Source organism: Rhagoletis zephyria, unplaced genomic scaffold (genome assembly GCF_001687245.7).
Source record: "Rhagoletis zephyria isolate East Lansing unplaced genomic scaffold, Rhagoletis_zephyria_1.1 Rzeph_scaffold_05417, whole genome shotgun sequence".
Taxonomy (NCBI): Eukaryota; Metazoa; Arthropoda; class Insecta; order Diptera; family Tephritidae; genus Rhagoletis; species Rhagoletis zephyria.
Window position 1 is genome coordinate 2209 of NW_016162500.1, and position 25540 is coordinate 27748.

Sequence of the window (25540 nt, forward strand, 5' to 3'; positions counted from 1 at the left end):
TCAACCTACTTAAATACTTGTCTCGAATAATTTCGCAATTCAATTAAATTCGTATGCCTTACAACACTTCACACGCAAGGTAACCAACTGCCTACATCGTCTTTTCGAGCGCCCTCTGCTTTTTAAATAAATGCCACCTTGCGCTATTAACGCGTGGCATATAAAAACAAAATTAAATTAAAATCACATCGCACATTGTAAAGTGGCCAATTAAATTGTTATTACGCGGCGCCCCAAATGGGCTGATTGCCAACGCAGAGTAATTGCGTGGCGTAGTGGTGCAGCGAACAGCGCGCTTTAGAGCAAAGTAATAAGTGTAGTGGATGCCTCGAGAAGAAAATTCAGCTGTGTGACATTCAAACGCCGATGTAGAGGGAGGAGGCGCGCAAGAGTTGGTAATCATTTAACAAAATTTGTAACGTGCGTAAATTTTCGCAATTCCCAATGCAACTGTCGCAACTCATTCCAACACATCATTACTTCCTTGGCTTACGACGCACACACTACCACAGCCACTCATCATCTATGTATGTACGACGCTACACCTGGTGTAGAAGCATATTTTTAGGCGTTCAAACGCGCAAGAAGCAGCTGTCTCCACTTGCACACTCATTGTCGCAACTCGATGTCATTGGCGTTACCATCGGCGCTCTCGTCATCGTCGCGTCAGTCGCCTCGTTTTCGTTGTCATCAATTTCAAGCGCCAGCCAGTCACCGCTGCAGACCGGTTTTGTGTGGGGTGAGAGGGGTGCAGGAGCGCGTGACTTAGCATGTTAGAGATNACAAGAAGCAGCTGTCTCCACTTGCACACTCATTGTCGCAACTCGATGTCATTGGCGTTACCATCGGCGCTCTCGTCATCGTCGCGTCAGTCGCCTCGTTTTCGTTGTCATCAATTTCAAGCGCCAGCCAGTCACCGCTGCAGACCGGTTTTGTGTGGGGTGAGAGGGGTGCAGGAGCGCGTGACTTAGCATGTTAGAGATGCGTATGCTAACCCGATGCGTAATTGAATCATTTAAGCGCAATTTGTTTGCAACCTCGCTCCCCTATCAGCCGTCTGGCGGCTCATTCTATATTTTCGCTTTCGTTTCGGACGGCATTGTTTACAGTCGTTTGATTTGCAAATCTGTAGCTAAGCAGAGCTGTGTGTGTAGTTTGTAAGTTGCCATGCTGCTGTGTTGGCGCTTGACATGATTGGCTGCGTCGATCGTCATTTAGCGTAGTGCCGCGTTGACATTTGTAATTCAATTACTTTTTTCCCGGTGGCGCCGCGAATGTTTGGTAAACTCAAAGAGAAGAGATTTGTTAAGAGGTGAGAACCTGCAAGGAAGGGAATTGGAGTTGGAAATTGCGCGAATTTGCGCGATGACAAATTGATGTAGTCAATCTTGAGACATGTCGCGTACGTAAATTTGTTTTTACGATGTGTTTTGCTGGAATTTATATTTCCATTGAAATGTGAGCGAGCGTTATTGGCAAATGTTTTGCAATGGGTAAGTTCAGAAAGCGCAGCAGTCGAACGCAACCGTTGCTAAAAAAATCAGTGATCGTTCGGCGTCTTCTGAACGGCTTGATACAATAGGTGTCAAATTCAACTCTCACAGGTGCACACCAACATGTTGTCTGAAATGATCAGAAAAAATNTAAAAAAATCAGTGATCGTTCGGCGTCTTCTGAACGGCTTGATACAATAGCTGTCAAATTCAACTCTCAGAGGAACACACCAACATGTTGTCTCAAATGATCAGAAAAATACATATTACGAGCATCTAACACGCAACTGTTCAGTTGATCAGAAGTACACAGCAACGCGTTCAGAAGGTGCAATCGCAACAGTTACAGTTGCGCCTTCTGAACGTGCTCAATGTGTTCCAAATCAAACAAAGATTTCAAAATTAAATAAATGGAGAATATGTGGAAGTATGGTTACCGTAAGCGGCAGATATCTTTTTCTACCATTGCTCGCCTAACTATATGTACATATTTATAAGGTAAATTATCAATGCGCCTGGGCAGTAGGGAAGCTCTGATCAGAACTTTTAGAAATTAATCGCTTTACACTCAAACTGCTATTTGAAAAACTAAGGGCCGTTTTCTGAAGAAGGTTTTAAAATTGATCTGCTCTCCTTTCAACACAAATTTTCAGAAAAAAAGAATTAACCATATCCTCACTCGTGATTTTGCCACAAACAACCTTTTGTTTACTTTAAACAGTTTTTTTGTCGATTTTTTCCTGTAAACACGATTTCGTTGTAGGTGTTCTGAGAATTTCCTTTGATGTTCTGAATATTTTTTAGTAGCTTTTTGTGATTGACAAATCTCACATTTATTTGATCCAAATAATGATCATGTATGGGAAAAAAATTCAGCAACGAAAAAAAGTTTCTGCGCTTCCGATATACTTGACGTCCCACTCGTCGTTGTACTTCTAAGATAAAACTAACATGAAAAAATCTCATTGTTTTGATTCCGCTGATAAAATTTGTAAAATTTTATAATACAGATCTTTTAAGCATAAGCTATTCTATCATCTGAGGTGATTTTTTGAAAAACTTTTTTTAAAGGCTCACTTTATTTATAAAATAAATACGGACTTTTGGATGATTTTTCGATCATAACAGATTTTATAATTCCGATGGAAAAACAGTATCGCTTTTTTTTTGTATGAGAAGTGATGGACCTTGACAGGTTCCCTGTCCGCATACAATACGTCTTTTTTCTTGACATTTGTCCCCCGTATTTTTTGGACTCTACATCTGACTTGATAATATTTGCAAATAGAAATATGTCGTTATTAAAAAATATATATATATATATATTTTTTATTTCTCATTTATGATACATAAGCGTGGGAAATAGTTTTCGATAAGATATGTCCCATGAATTATATACAATCAACAGCTATTTACTGCATTTTACAACGCAGAAATTCCATTTTTTGTTTTTCATGGATTGGTGAAACATGATTCACTGGATTTGGAACCTGTTAATAAATTTAAAATAAATAAAATTAAAATAAATACAAATATTCAAAGTCGTTCCGAGAATTTCGGTGTGCATTTTAATTCCAAACAAATTCCAAGAAAAAAATAAATTTTCACTTAAATTGTTTTCGTGAAACTGTCTGCTAGGGTTGGGTTGACCTAGTAAATTTTCTAAGCTTCGGTAGAGTACTTTAAGTTATGGAGTTTAAGAGATTCTTAAATTTTGAGTTCTTTTCACTTTTGTTTACTTAATTTCCATTCACTGGGGAGAGTTTTGATTAAAACTAAAGGAAGGTACGTTTATGCCCTTCAAAAAAGTCACTTCTCACTTTCGTTTATGCTTTTTTCCACAAAAAAAAAATATGATTAAAGTCAAAGGCACATAGGAATATGGCGCATATAAAAGTAGCTAATAAAATATTCCACTAATCCTCCTCCCCCTTACATTGGCTTTCGCAAAAATAACTCAATTCCAAATCAAAGTTTAATAGGCCAAAAACCCATGCCAGCCAACATATTGTAAAACTATAAAAGCTGAAAATTCGTTATCATCATTTGTATATTCGGCGAAGTCATAAAAGCGCAGGCAAGCCAACAAAACGCAATAACGAAATTGAGTTCTTACGCACAAGCAGAGTGTAGGCAAGAATGCGAATATTTGAATGTGTGTACATATTTAGAGTTGAAAGCCACGCAATGTGTACTAAGAATCGACAAACCGCTGCAGCAGTTGTAAATACGCCTCTACACACACGTCCGTCCACTCAAACTACGCACGCATGCAACATTGCACTAATATAAACACACGCAACAAGCAAACGCATAACAAGCCATAAAGCGAACGTTCGATCGTAAAAATAAAACCATAAGTAAAATGCAAAATCGAATGGAAATCTTTGAATATTTAACTTTATTGATATCTTACCAAGTGAGTTTAATATCCTTTTGCGGTTAGCTACCTATTTAATGCTTCGCCTGCGGCACAACCTGTTTGCCACATATAAAATCACACATAAAGGACACAAAATGTCATATTAGGCATAAAAATCATAAGCATAAGAAACAATTCTAAATGTTGCGCCAATATTATTGACATTTACTACCATTACTGTTGTTATTGCTGTAGGCATCGATTTGTGCCACAAAATAGCAACAAAGCAATACAAGCGCATTTCGACACGGTAATGGCCGAAGGTGAGGAAGGATATTCTTTCGATACACACACACAGTTGCTTGGACTATAAAATCAAGGAAATGCCTCTTTTTGCNTGAATAAAGGCAGCAAGGAGTTCTTTTTATGTCTACATATGTGTTATTGCCAAAATGTTGTGCCCTCTCGTAAAGGTGTCTTTTGCATAATCTAACAAATTTGATTTTTATTTTATATATTATATATATTTACGTGTATTTTAAATTCACTTTTGTTGCAGATCCGATATAAAAATATATTTTTATAATTTCTACATGTGTTGCTTGATTATGTAAGCAGGTTTATTGTTGTAAAAAAACAGCTTATTGGCTTATTTTACGTTTTTGTTGCATTGTTCTTTGTGGTGTGTGATTCGAAATTATGTCATTAGAAAAGGATTTAAAGGATTTTTATTGATGAACTCTTGAACCCACGTAGCGTTAAAACGCCCAAAATTTAATTTCAAAAACCTTAAGAAATACTCCAAATGCTAGCCTGAGTTATCTGAATGCCATATTTCATCTAAATCTGTGCAACCGTTTCTTAGTGAATCACCTGTACGATAGAAAAAGCATTCTAAATTAAAAAAAAAAAATAAATAACACTTTACCACACATCTACATCCAAGATCTTTAATTTGATTTCTTATTTTTGAAATTCGAAATCGCGGTGCAAAATTAATGACCCAAGGGTATTTTTGAACTGAAGTCGTCTTTCATCTTTTTCGTCTGACCTTTTTTGTGTTACATATTTCAATTAACTAATAACTTAAGTGGAGTTTGATTTTTTAAACATGTGGCAACCCAGGTAAATAATAGTTCAAAAATAAAGCCTTTCAAACCCATTTAATAGATACCCATATTTTAATAATTAATTTAACTAATTAAATAATTTTAATTCAACCTTTTATACAAGTTGCAACCCTCTTGAAACCCCTCATATTATTATTATAAATGTTCAAACTAAACACTTCGTAAACACCCTCTCGTTCGCCACCCATATTTTAATATTTTAAATAACCTGCATATTACTTAACTAAGCTCGATCTTTAAAACATGTGGCAACCCCCCTAAATATATCTATTTCAGAATCATACCCATCTTTTAATAATTCACCCAATTTATTAAACAATGTTAATGCCACATTTTAAACACTTGGCAACCCTCTTCAAATATTCCAAATGTTCAAACTAAGAAGTTTTGAAAACTTTCGTTTGGGCAACCGTGTTTTCATACTTCGTGAAATAATTCCCCACCCTCCTAGAACTATTCTATACCGAAGAAAATATAACCCTATTTTTTATTTTGAAATCAAAAAATATTTAGAGGTCGATTAAAGTTTTCCATGTAAAAAAAAGAATGAAAAAACAACCTTTCGTAGCAATGGTATAGAAATTCTTAAAAATCAATCATTTTCGTTCAGACAAAATAATGGCGTACGTTTTTTTCGATAAAGAGCAATCCTAGTAGGTGAGAGCATTCCAATTTCGACTTTACTCTTCTTGGACCATCCTAATATCTATAGGTTTCTCGTGTTGGGGTTGTGATATGAAACACGCGCGTAGATCTGTGAGCTTTTCGTCCCAAGTGTAAACAGGTCCTTCTGCACTCGGCCCTCTGTGCGTTTGTGGGCGCCCTAAGTTTTATGTTCCCCATACGGCCAGCACTCGATTGCGCCCTCGCAAAGTCGATTTGATTGTTGAAATAAATTTTCGTGTGTTTGACATTATGAGCAGAATGAATCATCATTCCAACTACGCAAAAAAGAGTTATCTTTGTCTAAGACCTAGTTTTGTGTCGAAAAGCGAGTGTCCGAGCCTACAAAAATTTGCCTGATAATTGGGGTTGGTCTCATTGCGCCAGTCGCAGAAGTTTTACAACAGAGGCCATCTACCATCAGTTAATTTCCTTCACGGTCTTGCAAACGTCCCTGAAGAGGTTTTTGATAAAATTTCCTTAAAGCTTTTCTGGATCTCTTCATTGTTTCCCGTGAACCAGACTGCCTAAGTTTTGCTAAATGTCCTCCAAAACTACCCAAATGGTCAACTAAAATGTTGGGTAATTCTTAGGTACGTCAGCTCTTGTTAGCAAAGAATGCGCCTAAAAGTATGCAGTGTAAGGTGCTCCAGGTCACAAACAAATCTCTGGAAACTGCATGGCCTTGAGGTATTACTTCCGGATAGAGAAGGTCTGGGAGTTCCCCTGACCTCGTGCGGTCTGCTTCTGGACAGATGGGCGTTTATCAGCTTAGCGGTGGCAAAATCCTTCTGGCTACTTGTGCCCTGCCTTTGTGAGCCTAGTGTTTAAGAACCTTGTGTCGCACTTTTTCGCACTCCAGATGAACTTTCGAGAATGGGCATCAGTCGCTTGAAAAGCTACGCTGCGAGCACGGACCATTCCTCTTACAAGAAGCCATAGGTGTGTTCATTCTCCCTTAGCTTTCCCTACCCCTACGTCCTCAAATATAGTTTGAAATAATTTACTGAAGAACCCGGGATCTAAAATCCTCGAATATGCTCATTATAGAGATTCGGCGGACGAGAATAACATCCTGGCTCGCTCGGGGCTTGCTGAGGCTAATGACGGCCACAAGTAGCGTGCCTGGTATATTTAGATGGGTGCTCCATTACCAGGATAGGGGAGTAAGGTCGGTGTTCTAGCCCACCAACTAAATGCATTGCCACCGAAGCAACTATTCTGCCTCGGAGGCTCAGAAAGGCTAACATGGAGCCCCTTAACATCCGGATTCGATGACAGATAGCAAATCCATTAGCCGCCTTATACTGTTCATAGGGTGATATGAGCCTTTGTAGGTATTAATGCTTTATCATCAGCCACGCAATTTCTGAATCGCATCTCAGGTATACATGTGGCAACAAATGCACTCAAAACTCATTCCTAAAAGCTCTACGTATTCATATTTCCTTAAAAATGTTTCTTTCTAAGACACAAAGCACTGACCGACCATTTTAGTAATCCGTAAATTATCATAAACAAATTAAAGAAGTTCGTGATGTGTCAGTTTCAAAATCAAAACAATTAGAAACACACTCGTACAGCTTCATGGATGCCCGAATCCCAAGGGTGAGCGCGCATATACATACCTAGCTGCTTCGCTCGAGCCAACTACTGCATAAAAGTAGATATACAAGGGAGTGTGAAAACCCCTTTCCAACCATAGTTAAATATTTTATAACGTGAAGCCTTCTTTTATACGCCGAGTAAATATGGCAAAATTAAATAATTCGCAGCAATATTTTGTATGAAAACTGAATTGCGACATTGGCATTCAAGTTGTGTGTGTAACGGTAGATTGCTTGCCTGATGCGTCACTTTTTGTGTTTGTACCGTTGGGAGTCTGACAGCGCGCCCACCACAACGGTGTCACCAGCGGCTCAAGTGATGAAATTGTGCACAATACCCGCTGGGACAGAGCTGGGCCTAGTAAAACTCTTGCGGCGAACAAAAGTAAAGTTGAAGACAATAGTGCGAGGGAAAGAGGGTTGAAGGAGCAGAAAGTTTGGAAAAAGTCGCAAGTGAGCTTAAAAGTAATTTGTTTGCGGCGCAACATGACAGCTATGCGGTGACGACACTGACACCCACCCATCGAGATTGCTACAAACACCAGTGATGAATCTGGCGAGATGGTGGACAGGCAAGCCAACCAACAGCCGAGGGAACACACATTTTATGCATATACTTGTGTACGAAATAGTGACCTGTCGCCGCGAAGGGGTTGCTGTTGGCTAGTCCTTGCGCTATGGTTATGTGCGCCCAACGACATTTATTTAAATCACAGCAGCCGCGCAAGCAGATTACATGAGACACGCAATCTTCCGCTGGCTGTCTGATGGACAACCAAAAGAGCACACACACACACACACACACAGAAGATAGTCAAATCGAGTGCGCAGCCAACTGCTTTGTGGCGGCGTTTACGTAAATTAATTCCTCACCTCAGACAGTTTGAAGGGTGCGGGTTGAGCGACTGATTTCGCATTATTGCTGTTGTAATCATATTTAATTACTTAAAATGAATAGAGCCGTTGTTCAGTTTTAATCGCCATTGTTGCCCTTTACCTTCATCTAGCACATTGCTGTAGCGACATAATGATACGCATTCAAACTGTGCAAAATTATATATATATTCCATTATTTACCCTCAATTAGATTAAATATGCTCTGCAGCGTAGGTTGGGCTGCGGAAAAAAATTTGGTCGGGAGTTTCTGGCGCGTGTTGCAAGGTTGTTTGTCATTGCAGAAAAAACTGAAAGTCACAATATCCTTTCATAGTTGTTTCTTGCATTTATTTAAGTGTATTCTGTTCGCTATTTTAATTTTTGTTTTCGTCGCCATTGTGGGTTTGTTGTATTGCCGCCACGTGTCCGAGCGTCGTTCTCACTACACTGCTTGCTTATTGCTCCTTTCCTGCTGCTCATTTCCTATCGTTTGACACTCTAGTACGCGGCATGTTATCCTATTTTGTAATGTATATCCCCTTAGTGAAGTATGAACAAATTGACCGCATCAAGTTGATCACGCATATTGTAAGTAGCGCGAAGGGCAGCAGGAAGGGAGTTCAGATTGGCACAGTGTTTTTCGCAAGATTGTATTCAGAAACGGCCAATGTGGCTGAGTAGTTAGAGGTGCTTACAACCAAACGGTAGTGCCGATAGGGTTCGAGACAAGTGACCCACGTGTTGATTTTGTTTTAAATTCACGATATTTTTCAAGCTAAATTTTTATTATTTTTTTTCTATAAAAATATTTGTCCAAGCTTTAGCCAAAGCATTTAATTCAAAATTTCCCACTTTATACAAAATTTAGCAAAATTCAACCAACATTCATAAAAATTTCAAACTTCTTAATCTAAATCTAGGCTAACTTACCAGGGGTACACGAACATATAACCTAAACTGCTTTAAGGAATGTATGAGCTTATCAAAGCATAAGTTAAGAATTGCTACAGGAGTCCCGACAGGACATTATTGGCTGAACCATAACCTGACTAAACTGGGATTTTATTATTATATTTAGATTTTGCAGGACGGATATCGAGATTGCACTGCACATCTTAGAAGAGTGTCCTGCACTGCACAAAATACAATAACATCTAATAACCAAGGACGAAGTGAAATCCGTGGATTTAGGTTACTTACTAAAGTTTCTCTCGGATGTGGGATTAATAGACACACTAGAAATCCGTAAGGGGGCAAAATATAATAATATATATAGTAATAATAATAATCTGAATCTTTAGAATATTTTCGGGTATGGAGTTACGTAGCCCATGTAATCTTAGTCCAATAAAGTGCAAGTTTCAAGCGGTTAAAAAATCGAGTTTATTTTTATATATTTTTTTTTGTGACGGCCTTTGTGGTTTTTTTTTATATATATACAGTCAGTCAATAAAGTTTAGGTACAGCGAATTTTTTACAGTACGGGCAACTATTTTTTAAATATTTTATTTTTCGACAATTTTTTATAAAAATTTGGTTGATTCTACAACAAAAAAACCCAAAAATCAGAGTTCCAAACCTTGTGCAAAATTTAAGAAATTTCTGCAAAATTTCATTCAAATATTGCACTTTTTATTTACGCTGTGTAGAAAAAAGTTGAGTATGCAGTTTTTTAGCCCAGTCAATTTTAGTATAACAAAGTGCAAGTTTGAGGTAAGTAGGACTTACCATTGATTTTTAGCAATTTGTTTTGTTGAAGGTGTCGCTCATTTTCTCCATATAAAATAATGTTTGATAATTTTTTTATATGGAAAAATGTGCGACACCTTCAACGAAAAAGGTCCCAAAAATCAATGGTAAGTCCTAGCTTCTTCATACTTGCACTTTATTATACTAAAATTGAATGGGCTTAAAAACTGCATACTGAACTTTTTTCTTGAGAGCGTAAATAAAAAGTGCAATATTTGAATGAAATTTTGCAGAATAGTCTTTAGTTTTGCACAAGGTTTGGAGTTTTGATTTTTGGGGTTTTTGTTGTAGAATTAATCATATTTTTACAAAAAATTTGCGAAAAATAAAATATTAAAAAAATATTTGCCCGTATGGTAAAAAATTCGCTGTACCTAAACTTTATTGACTGACTGTACATACATAGATAACAAGTACAGTTTAAAAACGCCGAAATTTTGTTGTGAACGGTCTTCCGTATGCCATTTCATAAGAAATCCATACTTGTATGGCAAAAAGAGCAAAAAAAAAATTTATCAAAAGCATTAGACTAAGATTGTGTGGGTTATATATGTAACTGCATACCCAAAAATATTCTAAAGATTTGCGGCTGCAACAAATGGCTATGAAAGCTAATGTAATTGCCTTTTACGTAAAAATATTGCCATTGAGTCATAATTATTCCTTGACCTTAAAAAAAAATTGGTCAAAAATTGTTTTCTTCGAAAAAAAAACATTCCCCAGCGCTTTCAGAGATTATGAGTTGAAAAACGAGTTAAAGGAAAACTTCAGTAGCATAGTGCTCGACAGCGGGATCATCAAGAGAAAGGTACGACGTGCTTATGACCCCGCCGCCTGGCTGACGCAGAGTGCCATTAAAACCTGTCTGCTTGGACTCCGGAAGATAATTCCAGACTTTTAATTTTATACTAGTCATTGGGCCCTCTCGACCGCTTAAATGAGACTACATGCCACTTAATACAAAGCTGTAAATCCAAGGATCGAAAGGTTTCAAGTGTCCCTAACCAACAGTATCAAATTAATCCAAAATTCCTAATGGCTATAATAAAATATAAATTTTTTTTGTCCTCTTTACTTTCTTTACACACTGTTCCTGCTTTAATACCCAAATGTTTTGCTTGTGATTTGTGCGCGTGAAAGCGTGTAAAATGCATGTAATCATAGTCAATAACAACAACAAATTACCAAAGCTACTGATAGCATCAACAACAATAACATCATTAACAACAACTACAATAACAACGCTTATAAAATTGTCATTAAGCATTTAATAGTTGCGTGTCGGCAAGTTGAACTTACAAGCCCTGTGTGAGTAGACGCATCAATAACCGACGGCGGGCGTCAAAACTGGTTTGCTGTTGCTCTTGCCATCGCTGCTGTTGCGTATGTAATATCCATGAGATCCTTTAAGAGCATTGTTGTTAGAGCAATCCTCAGTTAGAATGCTGCATTTGGGATTGGTGTTGGTGGCGGCGGTGGTGGTGGTGTTGCAGTAGATGTGATTGCTGTTTGTGGTTTGGGTGACGCGTGTCGGTCGGCTCATCATTCATTCAGCCGGCAAGATGCCTCATTCAAATGCCTTTTTCGCATCACCTCTACGTAATTTTCCCATAAGCTTACGTGGTAATGGAGGTTTTTTCGTCGATTTCGTTTTTGTTTGTGGTATAAATTATGAGCAAATTTTAAAACGATTGCGTGATAAGAGTGACACTCGTTTGTGGCACAATCGACTCTGCCACCACGCGGCGGTATGTCGTACCGATTGGAGGAAACCGAGAAATTTGATTTTACAATTAGTTATGTCACTTAACTACCCTTCTTGATTGTGGCTATCTATTAGGTTGGATTAGCTTAAACGGGCAGCTCCGAGAAGAGTTCACTCGGAGGCCACAGCGGCCCATTGCGATGCATAGGGAGATTACCCCATGCCTATCCCTACATGTCTTTCAACTATTTTGATTCTCTGGAGGTACAACCTTTCCGTTTAAAAAAAGGATTATAGAAATCGGTTAACGTGGTCCGAAGTTATGCGGTAACATACTTAAAAATTAAAAATACAAAAATATTCCGACGAATTGATAACATTCTCCTTTTTTGAAGTCGGTTTATAAATATAAAAGGGTAGAAAAAAATACAACATGTAATCTTTAAGCAAAAACAAAACAAAATCGACTTCAAGGCTTATATAAAAATTTAAGATTACGGTGAATTTCTTCATGATCCTATTATCGAAACTAAAGTGAATTTAAAGACATTTGCAAAAATAAAATCAACGAGGACTTTAAATAAAATCAATGAGGAATCTCTTCGGAATTTCATTAGTTTTTAAACGGCTTCAAAAAAGGAGAAGGTTATCAATTCGTCGGAATATATATTTGTTTATGTATGTTACCGCATAACTCTGGACCACGTTAACCGATTTTTTCTATAGATCACTAGATGATAAAGAAATTAACGATAATCTTAAATTTTTATATGATAATTGAAGTCAGTTTTGTTGTTTGCTTAAAATAACTTGTTTTTTTTTTCAATTTTACCCCTTTAACCTAGAATTTTTTCCGAGAGACAATCTCTTTCTTCCATCGGTCCTATTTCTCTCTGTGTAAATGATAAGTCAATTTGTAGTTCACTAAACTTCGTTTTATTTTTAACCGAGCGGTCTCAGAAGAGTAAATGGCGCTCATACAGTAAGAACTCTTTCTTTAAGTCTAAGCTAGAGATTCTCACTGTTTGTGTTTGCATAAACTTGGTTCACCAAACTGCTAAACGATCGTCTAATCATGTAAAAAATTGTAGCTCAACACATTACAAACGCTCCTATGTATTTACATTTGTACACACATACATATGTTTGTATGTATATTCATACGCAGGTACTTAGAAGACGACTAAAAAATACAATTTTATTCTTTACGTGCACTTGCTTATCATTTCGCTCTATTTATTTACATAGTTTTTGAATAAATATATCTCTTTCTAAGCGCTGTGTATTCAGTTTTCGATCGAATCGCCGCGCATCTAGTAGTACAATGCGAGTGTTCCTCGGCATATTAGCTTTGGCCTTAGTCATCACTATCATCACATTGACTGTTTCAAAAGCGATCCCAACAGATTCTCCTGTAGTTAATATATATGGGCAAGGTCCAGTGCGCGGCAGCTATGATGAAACATTATGGACAAAACAGCAATTTTTATCATTTCGTGGCATACCATATGCGGAATCGCCAAGTGGAAAGTTGCGTTTTAAGGTTTGTTTCTAGAGAGCATGAATTAAAATACGGGAAATGTAAGCAGTGTTGAGTGACTATTAAAACCAAATGCATAAATAAGTGTAACGGCACTAATTAAAAAATCAAAAGTATAAATATTTAATTACTAATGCAGTCTAAAGTTGCTTGTTCCACGGAAGTTTGTATGTACATTGATGCTGAAGGACGGAATTTAATAAATTTGTTTCTTCTAATGTGTTTGTAGCCATTAGTGGTGGCAAACTATCGATGGCACTATCGGTACTATCGATGGGTCATTATTAAGGTAGGTCCTTATGGTCTTTAAAAAATATATTACCGCAATGGGGGTGTATTCATAGTCAAAATTAAGTTGGTACTTAAAGTTGTACCTTTTTTACATAATTTTGGATGGGTCATCTGTCACTAACTTTATCACCAACTTTAAGTACCAACTTAATTTTGACTATGAATACGTCCAGGTCGAGCGAAAGCGCGACTAGCTTGGACGACAGCACGACTATCTTAAATGACAGCTCGGCCAACTCGAGCGAGGCGCCGACTAACACGCCAACCACTCCGCCAACCCTCGACGCGAATACAGTCACCGACCATCCAACTCTCCTCAGGGGAAGAGACAACGCCATGAGAGGAGCAAGGTCCGGTACGGACATACCCGCCAGGGCCAGGCAGCATCGCGATGGTTGACGGACGCGGTGATCGATGCATGGGCGAGAGGGCTAGAAGCCGAGCTCGGGCCACGGGCCACTATACTCAGCCCTTTTGTAGTACGGCGACTACCGCAAAGAGGAACCCGGAGTAAAATTATCGTCGCATCCATCGCTGGCTTCGAAAGATAGACCGGTTCGATAAGCGGACATTTCTACCGCCCCACAACACGGCTGGCCACTGGTGCCTGCTGATCCTTGAGAACCGGGAGACCACCTACCATCTTCTCGATATGGAATGCTGGCGGGAGCGCTATCTATTTACCGTGGCTTCTAGGGTGGGGGGCAGAGTCGTCCACGCAACAGAAACATGGGGAAAGTTCCTACAGTGGTAGTATACCCAGAGGCTTGCGCGGGGTGAGCTTCGGGGTTCAAGAAGTCTACCCGAGCGTCCAACAACAAGGAAACGATGGGGACTGCGGTGTATATACACTAGGGGCCAACGAGAAGGTCATGCGCTTCATCGGGCAAGGCAGAGGCGCACCAGGATTCATCGCAGAGCTGTTCACGGCCCGTATGACGGCCCTGAAGCGGGCGCAGATATTGACCACGTTTCAGCAGCATGCGCGTTGACGCCAAGGCTCTGAGCCGCCGCCGCCACAACCGCACTCGCCACTACTAAACCACGACATAGGTGTCGCTGCATCTACTGCACCACCGCGAACAGTAGTCCTCACCCCTATCACCTCAACAGCCCGTATCCCGAAGAGAGCAACAACCGACGGTACCACCAGAGGGAATAAAGATCCTCATCAGCGACACAGATGGACCGGTTTAGACCAGTTCCCGACAATAGCGGAAAGAATCCGTCGGAGCCTCAGAAATATCACCACGCGCGAATGCAAACCCCGGCTGAGGATCAGTACCAAAGACTACCGGGTAACTATACACCACTGGGGCGCACACGTCCACCCGAAGACCAAGACCCGAGGATCCAGACCACCAAGTAGGGGGGAGTATGAGGACTAAATGCCCATGGGAAATTTAGCCCATTGCCATGACAACGCAACCCGCACAGCAACATGTAGCTGCACGGCCCCGCAACTTTAAGCACGCAGCCTCTTAAAGGAGTAGCACGTGAAGAAACCAGTCAGTCAGCATGAGACTGTGAACAGGCGGCCATTGGCAAGAAGTGACTTCATCTGCTCCGGCTCGACTGTCGGGCTTGATTCCATTTCCGCAACTTGACTGTTGGGCTGGATGTCACCTTCTCAGTGGCAGCGCCACAGGTTACACACGCTCTCACCACAGCCTTCGTTAAACCGCGCACGGGCGACACCCGCTCTCTCGACGCCAGCGCCGCCATCAGCAGAGTGACATCAACGGCGTCAACAAGAGCGCTACCCACCGCTGCCATCAGAGCGACGCCAAGGACGCCCAAGAATCATAGAATACAAGATTGCGCCGATCAGAGAGGATTTTTGAGAATAACTTTTGTGTGACGTCACACTGGTGCAATTGCGAGAGAGAAATGCCAAAACGTGGGCAAGAATGGAAGAAGAAGAAAAAAAGGTTGCAAGGAAAACGTAAACAAGTTGCACAAGTGTGACGTCATGCAAACAACGATTCTGTCAAATTCGTTAAGAGAGGAATAGCGGTCCGAGATCGGCGCAACCTTTGTATTCTCTCAATCGTGAAGGACGCCATTCACCGACGATCAGAGCGCCACTCATTGGCGTGCCGAGAGCGCTATATACCGAAACGAGCAGAGTGCGACTCATCGAAATTGCCGAGAGCGCCACATACCGGCGTCACCAGAGCACAACTCTCCGACATTGCCGTGAGCGCTTCATTCCGACGCGACCAGAGCACCACTTACCGACGTTAGCAGCGCGCCACTCAGCGGCGTCAGCAGAGCACTGCCTACCAGTACCAAAGCTACGCCACTACGGCATAACGGGCCAGCAACGGAATGCGGACCGGTTACCCAGTCACCAGAATCCGTAAATTTAAACAAGTAAATGAAAAGCAAATCCCTCGCATAATTACTCATTTCTATTGGTTTTGTGTGTAAATCCCGTTAAACTTATCACATGTTTCTTGCCAGATACCAACAGGGTTGCTTAAGTAGCTAAAAGGAAATTTTACACAAGGTGAGCATTCTTTTGTTGCTCGTTACCAAAAAAAATTCACCTTATGCCGTTCCAAAGTCTGTACTAGCCATGGATAACACTGCGCTGCGCGGCGTAATTGCGTTAACACCATAGCAGGAGTTGCCGCGACAACACCAATATATGAAAAGCGCTAGCGCCATTAACACCAAGAAACACTTGAGACACACACAAAATTCGCCTTAATTCTTTAAAAAATTGCACCTATTTGTTTTTGTTTTTGAGTTGTGAGAACGCCAGAAACTTATGTACCTTGGCAAATGTAAAGCTTTTACTCAAGAATGATGAGAATATCGTGGCATTTACTACATTCCTAATAGTTAAATCCAGTTGACGGTACAAGCGGTGCTCAGCGCCGAAAATTACAGAAATAATAGACATGAAACCACTGTATTTTGTATGGATGACACTGTATGACGATGGGTACCGTGGTGGCACTCAGATGGCGCTGTGTTCAAATCAGCACACTGCGCTATTACGCTGACACGACAGGTAGCGTCGGAGTAATTGAGCTAGCGCCATAAAAATGCGCTATTACCCATGGCTAGTCTGTATGTACATACACGCATATGTCTGCATTACGCAGCAAAACTCTTTATCATAAAAAAAGTTTACGATTTTTTTATATTCATTGCTTAATCTCCAATTGTACCCTTACGGCATACACTGAGAAAACAGTTTAGTAACGTCAACTAAAAATCTTTCGCGCAACGTAAGAACAGCAAACCTTCTTATGAGCGCTGAATCATTCTGTAATTTGAACTAGCTGCCCATTTTCCAAACGTCCATCTAATGTGTGTAGCTAACTCAGAATGAAGCAAGTATTGAGAGCATTTTTGGGATTCCAGACAGGCTTTTTGGCTATCTGTTCACTTGGATGGATAATCAAAAATTTGGTAGGGCCTATATCTGTTACTCTACCGGTCGCAATCTGCATTTCGCAAGCGTTGATTAGATAAGCCTTTGCAGACAAAATGTTGTCCTTCACTTCACTGTAATTATTTGTAAGGAATATACTTTACATATAACTTTTTATGAAGCAAGAACGATAGTTCTGGTAATTCTCTGTGTTCTCTCAGCCACCAACAAGCCGCAAACCTTGGCAAAAAACCTTCGACGCACAGAACTTCGGCAAACGTTGTCCGGTTATAACAAGCGTGTCGAAATTAAATGCCTCCAAACTGAAAGATGACCTCGAAGACTGCCTGAACTTGAGCGTCTACACCAAAAGCGTAAGTTGGACTTATTTATAGATTTAATAACATCTTGTAGCTACTTCTCTACTCTAAATTTATTTCCAGCTCAATGCCAGACAACCAGTTATGTTCTACATTTACGGTGGTGGCTTCTCTAATGGTTCCGCCTCTGATCATCCGCCACACCATTTGCTAGAAAAGGACATAGTACTGGTAGTGCCACAGTATCGCATTGGCGCACTCGGCTGGCTGACTACACTCACCGAGGAAATGCCTGGCAATGCGCCCGTAATGGATCTGCAGCTGGCTTTGAGTTGGGTGCAGAAATATATTTATACATTTGGCGGTGATCGCGACAAAGTTACGATATTCGGACAAAGTGCAGGAGCGGCTATGTCTGGCGCCTTGCTGCTGAGTCCCAAAACGTCAGAGAGCTACTTCAAGCGTTCCATTGTGCAATCGGGTGCCATAACTGCGTTTTGGGCCATCAATCGTGAACCGCTGGCGCAAGTGAAACGCATCTGTGAGGCGCTCAACTGCGAGCAATGTGACGACAGTGCGGAACAGTATAAATGTTTGAGGAGTGTGAATGTATTACAGTTACTCAGAGTGACAACAGCGGTGAGCTGAGAATGAGTTTCAGAAAAATTAAATTAATATTTGAAATTATATATTTAAGGAAAGTTTCAGTCCCGTAGTTGCCGATGTATTTGGCGTGCTTCCTTCAGAGCCGAGAGTGCTGCTTGAAAATCTCAAACGCACAGTACCGCTGATGGCCGGTTTCACTAAACATGATGGCTCTTTTGCATTGGCAAGTACGCCACTAACTGATTGATTCAAAAATGCGATCTGTAAATCTCTGAAAATATAATTTCTCTCCAATCTAAAAGCACTCTACGACAGTATTGTGGCAATGTTAGGTAGCATTTCTAAATTAACTGTGCGTCAGTTCGCAAACACGCTCATTGATGTGGGCAAGGACAGCACCAGCCTGTCCAACAATTTGCTCTTACGCATGCTTTTCGAACAGGAACTATTGGAGAGTAACAATCATACAGCTGCATGGCCGGCATACTTTGATGTTAGTGTGTACGATAGTTTATGGATCGAAAGTTTTTACTCGTGTAGTATTTTAATTCTTCCTTAAATTATTTTAGGCCGCGAATATTATAGCCATGAAATCGCCAGTGATTGCTTACGCTAACGGCCTGCAGAGAAGAGGTGCGGCTCCAGTGTACCTTTATAGCTTTGACTACGAAGGCGAGCATACACGCTTCGGCTATGAGTTTGGTAATTCACAGTATCCTTTCGAGGGCGGCGTACATCATTCGAATGATAATATATACTTATTTGCTACGCACAAACTCAATGCGAATGATACGAGAATCGCAATGAAAATGGTAGATTTGTGGTATTCGTTCGCAGTGCATGGGGAGCCAAAGGTTGGAGATCAACCTGAGCTGGATATTAGAGCCATGAAGAGTACGTAAAGTGTAATTGTTGTTAGTTTATAAGCTATGATAACATTTTGGGCTCGGTATGTATATAACACCGTGCGACGGTCAATTTAACAAACACAAAAATCAATATACTTGCAAAATTAGGGGTCATATATCGTAAAGGATTTTCGGTAATTTAAGAAATTTTAAATATATGATTAAATAAAAATATTTTAAAAATACGTACATAGGTATTGATATCAAATAAAGAAAAAATGCTGTAGAATTAGAAAAGGTTACATTTTGTGGTGCACAAGGGCGAAATATGCTTGGAGATGCCCTTGAATAGCCGTGAAAATTTGCAAAATTTTTTCTTAGACTAATATATGTATACCTGACCAACCACCACGAATTTCCTCCTCCGAACTTTATTTACGAAGCTTAAAAAATATTTTTAGGGACTTAATCGATAAATATTTGTCCTTCTGAACACAAAAATTGTACAGAATTTTCTCTTCCATTTGGTGCCCATATTGTTATTGTTCTAAATAGTTTAATTAATAATTTAAATAAATTTTATCTGTGAAATTGCCAGTCCTTTAAAGAAATCCCGACGGGAGAGACAAAAACCAAAAACGTAGTTTTACTATATTTGGCGCCTAGTTTCATGAGTATATTGGTTGTTCCATGTGTTTTGAATTTTCATATTGTTTTTTGGTTTGTGTCGCATCAAGTATTTCAGACAGATCGTGTCCTTATGACTTACATTTTAATACAATTATATATTTACGCGTATTTAAGTGCCTTATGCTTTAACTTCTAGTTTAATAGTACATTTTTTCTTCTTCATATTTCAGCTGAAGCTGGTCCCTACTTTCACATCAATAAACAAATAACTTTGGGTTCTGATATTCTCTCCGAACTTACAGCGACGGTGGATGATCCTGACAGTCACAAATTGATCAGGCCGTCGGCATTTCAAGTAACTCATATTCGTAATAATGTTATTGAGAAGTAAGATAATGTGGGTTTACATACCGTACATTTGATTTTCATTTGTATTTGTAAGTGGGAATTTTTCTTCAAACTTTTTTTAATATACAAATAAATTTAATTTAATTTTGTATTAAAAAACCTATTATTTTGAACAATCAAACACTAAAAAACATGAACTAGTAGATTTAATTTAAAATATTGCGAACGTGTTCCTTATCTTCCAATTTTCGTAAAATGCTTTATGCAACTTCGACCGTCTCAGCTAATTACCGCTAATCCATTTCTATCAAAAGTAAACTTTTTTCTTAACCACTTCACACCCTGTTGCCAAAAAACATTTTAAATTCTACTTAAAAGCTTAACCACAAATGTCCAAAAGTTGTTTGCCAACACTAAATTTTCCATAACCAAACTAACCACCACACAATGAAATGAAGTCTTTTGCGTTCCAAACTCCTTTACCGCTCCTGCTGCACCTTTCAAATATTCGCCTCTATCTCTCTAATTGTCTTTTGTACTTCCTGCAACGTAATTTTCATATGTCAACAGTCAGCGACAAAATTACGATACCACAAAGTAAACAAATTAACTAAATCATCTTGAAATTGGCAGCGAATGAAATGGACCAACTAACAGTGAATATATGGACACAGAGGAGCGAGACGTACAGCGTTTCTGTCTCAGTGAATGCGAATTGCTTTTAGTGCAGCTTAGAGTATATTCTTCTATGTGGCCGAAATATTTTACTGTCACCATCTTTATTATCCTTTTGTGTTTTACTTACACTTTGCGGCTTTTGTCAGTTAGTTGTGAATTAGTAATTACAAAATGGAGTGAGTAAGGAGGAAAAATAGGAAGTAAACTTTTACGGAGGGAATGGGGCCTGAAAGTTTCCTTATGTTGTTCGTTTCCAAGGCTGTCAATAGTTACTGGCTTTCTTTTATAGATCAATAGGTTCAGGAAATGATCCTGGAAGCCAATGAACTTTTTCAGCTAGTAATTATTTTAACAAAACTTCTTTTGAGAAATAAGTTGTCTATGAATCAGCATGGTGTGACACAGAGTAATGAAATCCTGCCCAACTAGGGCTCTGATTGGTCTGGCCATTTTGGTACCGGTAGAGTTTTCTATCTAAAATACAGCTGCACTAACCCCTTCAGGTTTGGTGAAAAGTGCAAGCTCACATGACAAAGTCTAGGTGAATTTCAAGTATGTAGTAATTCAGGTATACACTTCCCGCATCTTCGATTAGATTCGAGATCTAGTGCTCGAAAGCAGAATTACCCACTAAAAGAGGTAGTTTAGAATAACCAGACAAACAAATATAGCAAACATAGCAAAATAGCGGCCTATTTCAGTTGAAGAAAATTTTAATTTTTATCCTTTTTTGAATAGGGTTGCCTTAAAACAAAGGTAATTAAGTGTTAAGTAAATTAACTGAACAAATAATTCAAACATGGTGGTCGAAAAAGTTCTTAGTTTAGGAAATTGTTTGAAATAGAGTTGCCAACTATAGGAAAATTAGTGTTGATAAATAAAAAGTCAACTCTAGAAAAGTGTCCTTCTTGCGGAGGTGTATATCACTTGTGCTTCCTTTTCCTCCTAAAACCTAACTACTAGAATGTTCGATAATTTTTGGCTTTTTTTCCAAACCCGGTTTTCGAGTTATTCGAAAAATTGCAATTTGAAAAAAAACGGTTCCCCATTTTTAAATTAAGAAAAAAACCGGCAAAACCGGTTCATACAGTGAAAATGCTTATGTTTGGAATGAAGTCAAAACCAAAAATTACAATAAAACTATTAACAGTAAATATAGCTTTCATTTAGAAAAGAACAAAGCAAAACAAGTTCAAGCTGAAGTTTTTTTAGATCAAAGGTAAAACCAATAAAATTCAATGAAAAATTCACGTTTGGTCTTATTTTAACCTTTTTTAATTAAAATTTAATTAAAATAATTATGCATTTTTTCTGACTGTCCGGATTTGAGTAGTGCTCTCGCCGCCATAGTCGAGTGCTTGGTCTAATTTCTGGCCCCTCTGGCAAACAATGGCAAACCTCCTAGTTTACTTCTGCCATAAAAAAGCTTCTTCGGACCAAAGATATAGTAATTTGAAAACTATTTAGGGTTTACCTTGAAAACTTAGAAAAACTCCAAACTTTTATTGAAAGGTATGAAATGAAAAAAACCGGTTCGTTCAATATAATATTTGATATTCGAAAAATCAAAATAAAAAAACGCCTATAGATATTGAAAAACCCGGTGGAATCCGAGTCAATCGCCCTACTGACCACTCATACATACATATGTATTAACATTACACCGTACCAGAAAACAAAGTTCGGCGTGTATTTCCAGTTTTTTCATCATATCTGGGCATTTACAGTCGCATCTAAAAGTAAGTTAAATCGATGCTTTTGTATCTAGGAGAAATTTTTTTTTCTAAAGTCCACTGGCCTCAAGTACTTGCCCTTTAATTCTAACGTACCACCCTAATGCCAAAAATTTAAAGCTATCTAAAAATCCTTAAACTTTTTATTTTGATTATTCGAGTAGAACTCTTTAATATATTTTGTATTGCCGAATGTAGGTGTCAGCGAAAAATGTACTCCTAGGTTCCGCAAAAATTTGCATTCTAAAAATGTTTTGCACTCAGGGTTTTCCGGCGAACCTTTTTTGGCTTGTAATGTGATACGGTCTAATGTACATACATGTTCAAACCGAGCAAAAATTCTGATCCAAATGAGGAGAGTTAAGAATTTAACATAGTCTTCGCACAGAACCAAACAGCCTCCCTTTATACCCGCACTAATTTTCATTGCGCTGCCCTGTTTTTCCCTCTTTTTGGCGCATATGCTGAAACTGGATTGATGCTGGAGCTGTAGCAGCTTTTACGAGTTTGTTTCGGTGTGTTACTGGCTGGGTTTGTTGTTGGTGCTGCTGCCGCTGACAAGGCTTTTAGTGTCATTTAATGTCAAGCGAACACATAAGTACAGCCAACCGTGTATCTAGGTACGTATGTATGTACATACATATGTATATAGACATGTGATAATTGAATTAGAATGGCAACTACAACAACTTCAAATGTACATTATGTATGTATGGTAAAACTAAGAGTGCAATGGCGTCGTTTTCTGTCAAAAGCTTCAATTCCCATTAGGGAATTCAATCCCGCAAACGCAAGATCCTGCGCCATTTTTGCGGGTTTAGAAATGAGTGACTACGCGGGATTTGCGGGACTACAGAAAAACCATTAAAAAGCAGAATGCCAGTTGTGAACGTGCTCGCCAAAATGTTAGCTGTATTAAATATGCATCCTTTTATAACCCATTAGATAACTTCAAAAGTTAAAAGCCCTTCCAAAGGATTTCCTGAGAGTCAAGGGGCGTTCCACTCTACATTCCTTTCTTTTCTGTATGGAATGACATCAATTGAAGGGCGTCTTCTTTCGCTACCCATAGAAGGCCTTCAGAAAGGCTTTTATAGGACGTACTTCAGAAGGTCTTTTGGAGGAGTTCATTGAAAGTTGCTTCTCTAATTTATAAAACTCATATATCGTTAAATCGTTTATATCAAATATGTCTGCAAAAAAGCATTCCCAGTTCTTCATAAGTAAACTTTTTAGAATAACTTCACTTAAGAAGGCCTACCTAGATTATCTTCCTTGGAGATTTTCAAACTAACAAACGACGGCACTGGCTACGACAGGGGAAACTTTCGCAATGTGTTTTGAGGTTAGAAGCAAATCCTGACGTGAAGGAGCTAAACGGATTTCAGATTCGTGTTCAGCGACCCCAAAAACATATCAAACACCTAGTCGGGTTTTATTAACCTTTTATCGATTTTTTTGTGATTAAAATTTGAAAACGTTCGCCTTGATAACTAGCTTAAACTTTGTACACTTACCGATTTATGAACACATTATACAAGTGTAGAACAGTCCGTTTCTATCGATAAATAAGTATGCCATCGGAAAAATTTATTCTTTTATTTGAGCTTTCTTACAGATGCTAAATTTCGAATACTCATAACTCTGGTTCTATTAGAGGCACAAATTTAGCTCTGATGTAATTTTTAAGAGTATATAAAAGAATATATTATCTTATCGCCATTTTCAAATATCAAACGGTAAAAAAGTATCGGAAAAACAGGAAAAAATAGCTAAATTTGAACAATCCATAATCACTGATATTTTAGCTGGTTTTGGAATTACAGCCAGCGTATAGTGTTTCAGATCAGATTAAGCACTATAGTAACTCTTACTATGATATATTTTCTTCTGAAAAATACCCAACAGATATAGTGATTTTGACTATATACCCATGAAACTCTGCATAATCACCAAAATCAAAAGTTCCTGATTGTGCAATAAAATAAGGTCGAATTTAAAAGATGAAAACTTAAAGCTCTTTTTATCATTCCTTCGGAAATATTATCAAAAAAGGCAACCGAATTAAAAGTAAATACGTAGATTTTTTTGAATTAAATTTTATTTATTACATATCAATTTTGAATATAGCTGTTTAGAGGAAATAATATGATTTTTTTTAGTCCCGCAAATCCCGCGAATCCGCGGGATTGATGACCTCGATACTGCAAGCTTGCGAGACTGGATTCCCTAGTCCCCATATTCCGCTTCATGACTTTGAGTGTAAGCTAGAGCCCCATTCGTAACAACCAACGAAAACTCGGTAAGTGGCAACAACATTAAACATTTACATATAAATATTCTTCTACACACACATGGTATGCCAACTACTAAAAATTATTATCCTTTTAACGTATCCAACATGCGTTTGAAATACTCACCACTTTCGTGCTCATAGATCTTAATTATTTCTCAAGGAATGAATTGCCAATTTTAGTCACACATATGTATACTTATGTACATATGTATTAATGTGAGCTTTGAAAGTTAAGTAAAGTGTGGCTTATACAAATGTGACTGATATCATTAGGGTGGCCCAAAAATACATGTGGGGGAAAAGGTAAAGGGGATTTTAATGCTCTGACTCCCTAGGATTGTTCTAAATTGAAAAAGTATACGCCTGTTCTTCATTTCGAAATTCAAAAATATTTAGAGGTCGTTCTAAGCGGTCAAAGTTTTCCATATATTTTACATGGGAAGAAAACAATTTTTCTTGGAAATGGTATACATTCTTGAACATCAATATTTTTCGACCGGAGAACTTTGTTTCTCTTCATTAGACGTGCGGTAATAATACCTAATTATTTGTTTAACAATTATATAATCCTAGCGATTCTTATGGGTACCCCATTGCATTTTTTGGACAATAAAATAAGCTGCATTTTGTTTATAAGCGAGCGACAAAAGAACGCTCAACTCGGGTAAAATTTCCTTTTAGCTACTGAAGCAACCCTGTTGGTAGCTGGCAAGAAACGTGTGATTAGTTTAACGGGATTTAGATATAAAAACCAATTTAAATGAGTAATTATGCTAGGTATTTGCGTAATGTATACATATATATTTTTAAAATATATATAAGTCACGTATATAAGGAAACCAAAATCTCTCTCTCCACTTTCCCATTAACAATTCACAATAGAGCAGTTTTTTCACCTAACAACACTACCCTTCAGGTCGCGTATTTTTTAACCGACCTGGCTGAACTCAGTTAAATAGCCGAGTTTGTGTTCTTTTGTAGCTCGGTTGCAAAAGAGTGCTCCTATTGAAAGTCTTCTAAAGAGAAACAAAGTTCTCCGATTGAAAAATATCGATTTTCAGTAATTCTATACCAATTCTACAAAAAATTGTTTTTCCATATAAAATACGAGTGCTTTGAGCGGCCACTAAATGTTTTTTGATAAAAAAAACAGGGGTATAATTTTTTTCGGTATAGAACAATCTAAGGGGTGAGAGTATTAAAATTCCGACTTACTTATTTTGGACCACTCTAATGTACATAAATATAAGAGGGCTAGCAGAGTAGCAGGGCACAGA

General features: G+C 38.5%; 1 protein-coding gene across 2 annotated transcripts; it reads left to right on the top strand.

Moving 5' to 3' along the window:
* The first annotated feature begins 12516 nt into the window (after nt 1–12516).
* On the top strand, nt 12517–19654 carry LOC108372072 (glutactin-like). 2 transcript variants are annotated; one of them, XM_017627713.1, is made up of 7 exons: nt 12517–13128; nt 17026–17178; nt 17248–17763; nt 17822–17957; nt 18033–18223; nt 18300–18624; nt 19439–19654. In XM_017627713.1, the coding sequence occupies exons 1-7, from the start codon at nt 12910–12912 to the stop codon at nt 19597–19599; spliced, it is 1701 nt and encodes a 566-aa protein (XP_017483202.1). In that variant the 5' UTR covers nt 12517–12909; the 3' UTR covers nt 19600–19654. The 2 variants fall into 2 exon arrangements, with proteins under 2 accessions (XP_017483202.1, XP_017483203.1); XM_017627714.1 differs by lacking the exon at nt 12517–13128 and adding an exon at nt 15655–15792.
* Nucleotides 19655–25540: the final 5886 nt, after the last annotated feature.